At 42.6% G+C, this 10143-nt stretch overlaps 1 protein-coding gene across 1 annotated transcript in view; it reads right to left on the bottom strand.

Annotated features, from left to right (window-relative positions):
* USP46 (ubiquitin specific peptidase 46) overlaps positions 1 to 10143 on the bottom strand; it is a 96315-nt gene that overhangs the window by 13400 nt on the left and 72772 nt on the right. The window contains exon 5 of the mRNA XM_006894149.1: positions 9881 to 9957. Within this exon, the coding sequence (XP_006894211.1) occupies positions 9881 to 9957 (77 nt within the window). The remainder of the gene's footprint in view (positions 1 to 9880; positions 9958 to 10143) is intronic.

Below are 10143 nucleotides of genomic sequence, written 5' to 3'. Positions count from 1 at the left end.
AAAATTAATAAAATTTAATATAAAAAAATTTTTTAAACAAAAGGATGGACAATCTCCTCCCATGTGATTAATAGCCTCTGAAAACCCACTGGAGGGTCAGCTAAGGGTCTGTTCCAACTATGTGGTATACAATGAGAAAGTAATCAGAAAAATATCCTTCTTACTGCATTGAAACAGATGAGGGAGAGAACCGTTTAAAAGCAATATGTTATAGGGCATTATGATTAAGTGTCCAGAATGAAGGTTGCAGAGTGGAGTATACTCAGGGTGGGCGTTGGGGGGGCACGGGTGTATTGTGTACCAATGAAGGAATTTTCTTTTACTTTTCAAAGAGAAGAGTGAGCTGGGGGGTGGGGGAGGGGAGAAAAGTGCAACAATGAATGAATGGAAATCCAAAAATCTGTGTAAATGTTCACTGAAATTAATAATCATTTAAAAAAACTTAAAAATTATATTTTCCATAAAAAACATATCCTTCTTACATCTCACATTCAAACTCATGCTTTCAAGTTGGAACTAATTCACAACATTTCAGAGGGTTTCTGAGGCAGTCACACACACAAGAGGAGACCATCCATCTGTCTCTCATAGAGCTGCTGGTGGATCTGACCCGTCTACCTTTGGGATGGAAGCACAACTCCCTACACACGAGGCCATCAGAGCTCTCTTTCTTATGACTGTTGTTTGTGCCTTTGTGTTAGAACTAACCCACAGCTGACCCTCCAGTAGGTTTTCAGAGGCAATTCATTGCAGGAGAAGAGATTACCCATCTTTCTCCCACAGAGCCTTTCCACCAAATCCTGGAATCCCACCAAATGCTGGATTTGAATTGCGTGCTTTCAGGATTACAATACAACTTCTTAGCACTACCAGGCCACATTAGATTATACCCACTGGATAAGGTTATAATTTCATCATAAGAGATTTTCAAGCACAGCTTTATTTAATGGAACACAAATGAATATAAGCCAGGGTCTCGTACAGATTCCAAAAAACTCAGGGTTTATCACTATTCTCTCTAAACTGAAAAGGAAAAATATGAACTCATGCTTGGAAATGCAGAGGGTCTGAAGAAGAAGGGAAGATCCTCAAAGAGCTGGGCTGGCAATGGCTGTGACAATGCACTTAAACGTGTAGCAGCCACTCCAAGGATGGGGTCACTCTACGACTCGGACAGCAACGACAGTAAGAGCTCATGATGACACCGTAAGTCAGCTCCTTCAAAATCACATGAAATGAAGAGAACTAAATGGGGAAACTGTCATTTTCAGTTGGTCCACATTATCAGCACAAAAGTGAGTAAACTTAGGTCATAGACATTGACCTCAGACTGAACTGAGAACATCCAGACCCCAGGAGGTGACCACTTCCTGTCCATCTGACTACCCCTCCCTCAGCCTGACTCCTCAGGAGGGCAGATCTCATGGTTTCTTCTCCCTGAACTTGCCTCATTCTACCAGAAGGTTGACCGTACTACCTCTCAGTTTCATTTTTAAAATGCCACGGCTTTTCATTCTTTTCCAGTCACCATGGTTCTACTTAACATTCCTGTGGTACTGCTTCAAAGGCCAAAAAAGGGCATCCTGAATAGAGTAACACCCTGAAGGCTGGGGACATCTCTGGCACTTTTTAATTCATAAAGAAGTGCCCTACCACCACATGGATCAGGCTTAAGTAGAAAACCTTACTGAAATGGTGTTAATGATTTAACTGCTTAAACAACACAACGTCTCAAAAGAACACAGAGACTGTTCTTTCATTCCTTGAATCCCCTACAGGTTAGCACAGCACTCCCGGCCAGGTCGCGGGATTTATTCAGTCTAATGCAGACATTTGCCAATGAACCATTTACAACATGAAGTGTTCAAAGAAGATTAAGCATAAGTCACTCCACATGATTCCCTGCCTAAAACCCTCCAACGGCTCCTTACTGCACTTAGGAATAAAATCCTGGAGGGAGAAAATCCGAAGCGCCTGCTGTCAGTCATGAGACCCCTCCCTGCCCACTCACCCCTCCACCCTTTCTGCTCTCTGCTGTAGTCACGTGGCCTCCACCTATCCCCCCTCAGATGCTGTTTTCTGAATTGACATCTCCACTGGCAAATGGCTTCCATAGCTGGCTCCCTTCCTGCTTAGATCAGCTGAAACGTCACCTTGTCAGAGAGGACTTCTCTGGCCACCCCATCCAAAGCCATCTCCTTCAACAGCACATCCCAGGCACTGTCATATCATTGTTCAATTTCCTTCTATACAAATAACACTTCTGTCATCATCTTCCTACTCACCCTTTATGTGGGTCGTGCTCCTGTCTTTGCTGTCTCATTGATGCCCCTCCTCACCAAGGACACACCTGGTAGAAAACTAGTGGCCTAGTGGTAAGAAACTGTGCTGCAATACCAAAGGCATGTGGTTCAAATGCATCAGCTGCCCCGTGGGAGAAGGATGGACAATCTCCCACATGATTTACTGTTTCTGAAAACCCACTGAAGGGTCAGCTGTCAGTTGGTTCTGACTTGACGGTATACAACAACTGCCACTGAGTCAGAATTAAATTAATATTGACTATATATGATGCTGCCTGTTGATTTTTCCAAGGCTGTAAATCTTTACAGAAGCAGGCTGATTCATCTACTTCCTGCAAAAAGGCTTGTTGTTGTTGTTGTTATGTGCCATCAAGTTGCCATAGTGACCTTACATACGACAGCTCTGAAGCCTGCCCTGTCCTGAGCCAGCCTCACTAACTCTGCCACACCTACCCCTATTGCCCCAGTTACTGTATCATTCCATCTCATCCAGGGCCATCCTCTCCTGCACTGTCCATCCGCCCTTCTGAGCATGATGTCCTTCTCTAAGGACCAGTCTCTCCTGGCCACGTGCCCAAAGTATGTGAGACAGAACTTCAAAATTCTTGCCTTCAAGGAGAAACTTGATTTTACCTTCTCCAGAACAGACCTATATGTTCTCCTGTCAGTCCATGGCATGTTCTCCAAAGTGCTAAAGAGCAATGACATTCACATCTAGTGGATTTGAAGTGTCAACCTTTTGGTCAGCAACTAAATATTTGTAATTGATTTCCATATAATCATTCAAATATGGTATGTTTTATAAAATTAATTACAGTGGATCAGAGCCTTTTCTTACCATCTCTCATCAAATCTTTACTGCACTTTGCCTATTCCTTCATCCTACCCAGTTGTCCACTAATCTCTGCTGCCCTAATCTGGTTGGTTGGGGTTTTTTTTTGTGGGTTTTTTCCCTCCCCATCTCCCTCCCTACTTGAATAGTTACACACATCCTGTTCCAAGCTGCTAATTACAAGTTTTGGCCACTGCAATGGAAGGAAGGATTAGAAAGGGCAAAAAGGCAATGGGAACCATGAAGAAAACAATGATACCCAACATTTCAATTTCAAGTGCTTGAAGCAGAATACAAACTCAAACTGCAAACCCTCAAGCTAAGTAGCTGCTGTGAACTCTTATAAGAGTTCTTCCTTACATAAGATTTACCGGGTAAAATAAGGGGATGCTGGGTAGGTGGAGACAGAGGGGAGCATGGGAAATATTGAGAACCACCTCCTTGGAATGTCTACCACACTGGAAAAAACAAAACAAACTTCTTCATCCAGCTAAAAACTAAGAATTGACCGAGGAAGGCATAGCCTTGATGCAAGAAATTAAACACCTCCTACTATGTCTTCAATAAGTTTTCTTGAAGTATTTGTAGATACAGATTATTGTTAAGTACCATCAAGTAGGAACCGACCCATAGCTGACCCTCCAATGGGTTTTTAGAGGCAGTAAATCACATGGGAAGAAACTGCCCGTATTTCTTGCACGAAACAACTGCTGGATTCAAACCAAATGCCTTTGGGTTGGCAGTGCAATTCCTTAACACAAGGCCATCAGAGCTCCCTGATGGGATGGGAATCCAGATAGGTGGTTTCAATGTACTGCACAGTTGAAGAGTCACTGCTCCAGAACATCTGTGTGCATCTCAGTCCCTTGGGGACCAGGTCAAAATTCAGATTTAGATTCACTGGTGAATGGGTTTTGGGATCCTGCTCTTCAAATCAAATCCCAGAGTTCAGTGCTGCTGCCCAAAGACTACTGGGTAGAAGAGACCTAGAGCAGCACCTTTAAAATGGTGGTGTTATCCAAATCACCCCCAAGACTCAAATAGAGACGTGAGCTCACTGAAGTGAAATTAAAACTCGAGTCTTTCATGTTTATTGACATTCTGTAATCTACAAAGTTTGACAACCAGGGACCAGAGCACTAAAGAAGATTTTTAAAAACAACTCTAAGAAATGCTTTTATGTCAGGAATCTTTTAAATCTCATCTATCTGTGGTAGCCTAGTGGTAAGGAGCTGCACTTCCAACCCAACGGCAGGCAGTTCAAATTCATCAGCTGCTTGCAGAAGGAGGATGGCCAATCTCTTCCTGTGTGATTTACAACCCCTGAAAACCAGCAGGAAGGTCAGCTCTCAATCAGTTCCACAGTAAAAACCAAAACAGAAACACACAAATCAAGAAATGAGGATAGAAAATAGAGAACTGAAAATGGACTGCCTATGTGTGGTAAAGCAGAGGGCCAGCCAGAAAGAGGAAGACCTCAATGCACTGACACAGTGGCTACCACAATGTGCAGCACAGATTGTGAGCATGGTGCCACATCAGGTAGAGGTCTGTCCTTCTTGTGCATAAGATTGCTGTGAGTTGGACCTAATAGCATCAAGTTGCAAAGATGTCACTTTGAGAACTGAAATGCACCTGACCAAAGTTACGGTATTTTCAAGGGCTTCATATGTATACAAAAGCTGGACAATGATTCAGAGAAAACTGAAGAATGACGTCTTTCAACATCATTCAAGACATCAAGACTGCAGTGTTGATGAGGAACACTGAATATACCATGGACTGCTAAAAGAGCAAACATTTGTCTTGGGAGATATACAGCAGAATATGCTCCTTAGAAATCAGAAGGCAAATCTTTGATTCACATCCTTTAGATAAGTTATCAGGAGCAACCAGTTCCTGGAGAAAGACAGCATGCACAGAGGAGAAGAAGAAGGTCAGCAAGGTAAGAGGAAGAGTCTCAAGGAGATGGACCCACACAATGTCTGCAACAATGGGCTGATGACTCAAGACAACACAGGGTCACTGAGTCAGACTGACTCAACAGCACCTGGGAACAACACGTGGCCAACCGAGTGACACGTGTAGGATGTGTGTGTAGGATGTGTATGAACTTCATATGCAGGTTGCCCAAGTGGAAAAATACAGTTGTTAAACATGATCTTTAAAACAGAAAGATCTTTTAGAGAATCAAGAGTTTACTTTCCTCCCAAACCCCAGCTGACCTCTGCCACAATAGGAAGGTGGGTGGGGCTTTTCAATGAGAATAGGGCTGGGGAATGGAAGGGGGTTTAACATACAGAGCACTTTGAGGAAAAGTGAGGGAGCTACAGACAGACAAGGACCAACAATAAGATTAAAAGAGACTGACACTGAAAAGGAAGGAGAACAATTATGATATTCTTCAAGTGTTTTAAGGTTTTGCCTGAGCCCATCCCTGAACTTTTCAAGTGGAAAACTAAATCCTTCTCCACACTCTCCTATGATGTGGATCAACGGCTCATTTTGCTGAAGGTTCATCACTGAGCTATAATATTAAGATGTTAGTTCATCTACAATATGGATTTAACTACTATTTACATCATCCTTTCTCTGGAAAAAAAAGGATTGAAAATACACTGTCATCCAGCACCTAAAACACTTCCGAAGGGAACCGAAACTCACCATGCGTTGTTATGTGCTGTCAAGTTACCTGCAACTCACAATAACCCCATGCACCGCAGCTCTGAAGCCTGCCCTGTCTTGAGCCAGTCTCACCGACTCTGAAACACCTACCCATATCACCCCAGTTACTATGTGAATCCATCTCATCCAGGTTCTTCCTCTCATGTGCTGTCCTTCCACCCTTCCTAGCACAATGTCCTTCTCCAAGGACTGGTCCCTTCTGGCAACATGTGTGAAGTATGTGAGATGGAACTTCAAGATCCTGGCCTCCAAGGAGCAAACCGGTTTCACCTTCTCCAGGACAGATCTGTTTGTTCTCTTGGTGGTCCATGGTATGTTCAATAGTCTTCTCTATGCAACTCAAAGGCATTGATTCTTCTCCTGGCCATACCTAATACTTTCTAGGTGATTTCTCATGATGATCCTATAGGCTGGAACAGAACTTCCCCATAGGGTTCCTAACCTTTTTTTAAAACAGTTTTTTATTATTAATTTTAATGAAAGTTTACAGACACTGAGGATTCCCATTCATTCATTGTTGCACTTTTCTCCCTGCCCACACCCCCTCCCCCAATTCGTTCTACTCTTTGAAAAGTAAAAGGAAAATTCTTTCATAGTTATAAAATCCCTGCCCCCCCCAGTCCACTCCACTATGCAACCTTCATTCTCGACTCCTGTCATGACAATAATACCTAATCACATATCCCTTTTAAACAGTTTTCTCCCTCATCTGTTTCAAAGCAATATACATTATTTATCCCATCTTTCTCAGTTACCCCCAACCCTGATGTCAGTCCTGTTTTACAACAGTGGCAGTATGCAGTACTTGTCCTTTAGTGACTGAGATATTTCACTTAGCATAATAACCTTTATGGAAGCAAACTGCCCTATCTTTATTCCTCAGAGTAGCTGATGGGCTCTGAGGTAGAGTCATCAACTATTTGTTTCTTGAAGGATCACTTAACCACTGTGCCCCTGGGGTTCCCTAGAAGGTAATAAGCAATCATACATTCAAGTCCCCACAATTGTAACTCTATTTTATTCACGCCATCTAGATTAATAAAATATAGAATATCAGAAGAGACAGGAAGAGAAAAGTATCAAGGAGAGCATATGTAATTCTAATGTTAAAAACAAAACCTCAACAATGCAAACACAATTAAACTATGAAAGGAGAGAAGACAGGTCATGTAATTATTCTTCCTTTTGGTTTTGTTACTTGTCGTCGAATCAGAACAGACTCTGAGCTGACCCTTCAGCAGGTTTTCTTCATACAGAAGGAAACAGCTCATCTTTGTCTGCCATGGAGCTGTTGCTGGGTTCAAACTGACTGAATTTGGATTGGCAGCACATCTTTTTACCACCAGCCCCCCCTTCCCTCTGTCTTAGAGACAGAAAAGGCTAATGGAGCCACTAATACCATTTATTGTCTGGGTCTTTCCTCTGAATGTCCTTCCTTTGGAACAAACTGGAAAGCTGCCATCCTCACCACAGACCTCTCAATAGTGAATGGAAACAGTTGGCAGGTTTCTCCTTACTTATATGAGACCTTATACATAGGTTCAACATGAATCCACTACAAGGTCCACAAGAGAAAGACAGACAATCCCATCCAGTTGTAGTTTATGGCTTTAGAAACCCAACAGAGGGTCACTATGTGTCAAACTGACTCAATGGCAATGAATTTGGGTGCTAAATCATACTGCTGGATTGTACTTCTTTCTAGTAAGGTTCTCAAAGGTTGAAATAATAATTAACCACTTTGCCCTTTACCCAGATGATCTCAAAGCTGTGGCTACTGCTTCCATCACTTTTGAACCACTTGGGAAGGTTCTAGAAGAAAGGAGATGCACTCAGCCTCCTTTACCTTTAAATTTCCACCAACAAGGGTAAAGGGCACATACCATCTTCCCTATTACGTCATCTGTGACCAAGGCTGCTGCAATCTTAGCTTATATGCTTCTTGTTAACATAAAACCCAGGGGAAAGTTTTTTTCAAAGGGGAGGGGTGGTTTATCTTTTCAGAAGAATGCTTAGAACTCATGACACAGACAGAACCATCCAGAAGCGGGGGAAAAGGCTATCCTAGACTACAAAACTCTTTTCAAAAGAAGACAGAACAATTTTATGCTGGAGACCTGGAGCTTAGGCATCTGCAAACAGAAAGAACTGCAAGGCAGAGGGAAAGGGGGTTCCAAGACTGGTGCCCTGAGCAAAGCAACAAGCTCCAGCTGTACACAATACATCTTCAGGGGCAGGAAAGTCTTGCAAGCTAGAACTGGTGTCTTTATTTTCCAACATTAAGTCACCACAGATGTCCCTTTAATCTGCTCTAAAAGGTAATCTGAACTGAGGAGCTCTGTTACCTGATTCTTACAGATAAAAATCAAGAGTGCCTTGCCGTGATATAAAAGACCAGGGCTGTGGGACCCTAGCAACAAGGAGGTCCCCTGACTACTCAGGTTGTACTGGCACCGTTTGTACCAGCCACTCTCTAAACCAAAAAGCACACCTGGTGCCATGGATGTAATCTGAACTCATGGCAGCCCCATGTGAGCTGCTCCACACAGCCTCCTCGAATGGAATCTTTACTGAAGGAAATCATCATACTTTTCTTCCTAGAGCTACTCGGTGGATTCAAACCACCAACCTCAGGGTTAGTAGGTGAGCACAAACTGTGCCACCCAAGGACCTAACCACTCTCAAGACTTGCCATATTTCCTTCAAAGCACAGAACACTGACTGTGTTCCACTAGAATGCAAGCATTGTGGAACAGGGGCTTTGCCTGATGTCGCTTCTCTATTCCCAGAGCCTAGAATCAATGATAAGCACACATGACCTCGTGTTGAAGAAAGAGAATAAGAGAGTAAGGTGCTGAATAAGGGACAGTGCCTTTATACCAGCTTTAAGCATGCTTCCAATTACAGATCACCCCCTGGGTTACAGAAAACACCTGCTCACCCTTTGATGCTGCAGAAATTTGCCCTTACTTTGAAACCACTGCACTAACTCTGGCATTATTATTAGTGCCTGAGTCTGTTTAGACTCACAGTGACCTTGTGCACAACAGAACGAGACGGTAGCCGCCCCGCACCACCCTGACAATCACTGCTATGTTTTGAGCCCATTATTGCAGCCATTGTGTTAATTCATCCACGGAGGGTCTTTCTCCACCTCTGACCCTCAGGAGAAGGTTCCTATCCCCCTACTCCCAAACAAATTCTTCATCACAGGGACTGTGCTGCACATTCAGCTTTTAAATCACTGAAACAACATAAGGCTTTTCCTTACACTGAAGTAAGGTTAAATAAGAATGACAGGCCCCTGTTGCAATTTCACTATCAATTTGACTTAAAGACACACTTTGGGATAGTAATCAAAAAATTATCTGGACACAAATCAATGCACATTTTCTGTAGTAATGCTAGACAAAGATTGATAAACTTAGGTCTCCTATGTTCTCTCAACATTACTGTTTTTGTTACGCGCTGTCAGAGCTGAAGCTGCATCGGGTTTTTAGAAGCACTAATTCACATGGGAGGAGACTGCCCATCTTTTTCCTGCCGAGCCGCTGGTGGGCTTGAATGGCAGCTCCTTACCACTACGCCACCACAGCTCCCTTCTCAACAGGAATGAAGGCATTTCCTTCCATGAATGATCTATCCAGAATGCGGAAAGATGGAGTAAATGGCAATTCCTTAATTGGTCCTCAACCAAAAAAGAGCAAATTTTTTAAAAAATATATTAGCTTTGAAAGAATAATGGTAGTCATCTGGAGAACTGAGTAATTGTCGGATCGTGTGTGTCTGATGAAAGTCAAAAGCATACATCTTGCAGTAAGGACTAAAAACTTACTATACATCAATAACTAATGAATGACCTTCCACTGAATCCACTCTCCCTTGATGAGTCTCTTCTCCAGACCACATTAACTCATGTTTAATCTTTAGTGGGAAACAAACAGAAAGTAACAGACACTATATAGCTTTTAGAGAGAAGATCATCTATTAGAAAAATACAGGATCTTTTTACGTGCACATGTTAACCTCAGAAGCTAAACTACAGAGCCCATGAGGTTACCTTAGACAGTGGGTAATCGACGTATTCTGCTCCACATCAACAGAAAGATCAAGAAAATCTTCATCTTTGCTACTCACCTGAAGGCAAAGAGAGTAAAAAATAAAGTATTAGGCAAGAAGACACAGTACATATAACTTTGAACAACCTACAACCAGGAGAAGATAAAATAGATGAATGGGACCTTCTAAGAATCAAATCCCTATGAGCATCCAAAAACTTCTCCAACAGGGTACAAAGGGAACCCACAGGCTGGGGAAAAGTAT

Source organism: Elephantulus edwardii, unplaced genomic scaffold (assembly GCF_000299155.1).
Source record: "Elephantulus edwardii isolate Elephantulus edwardi_28Jun2011 unplaced genomic scaffold, EleEdw1.0 scaffold00137, whole genome shotgun sequence".
NCBI lineage: Eukaryota > Metazoa > Chordata > Mammalia > Macroscelidea > Macroscelididae > Elephantulus > Elephantulus edwardii.
Note: the sequence above shows the minus strand (reverse complement) of the source record. Positions and strands in the feature narration are given on the sequence as shown.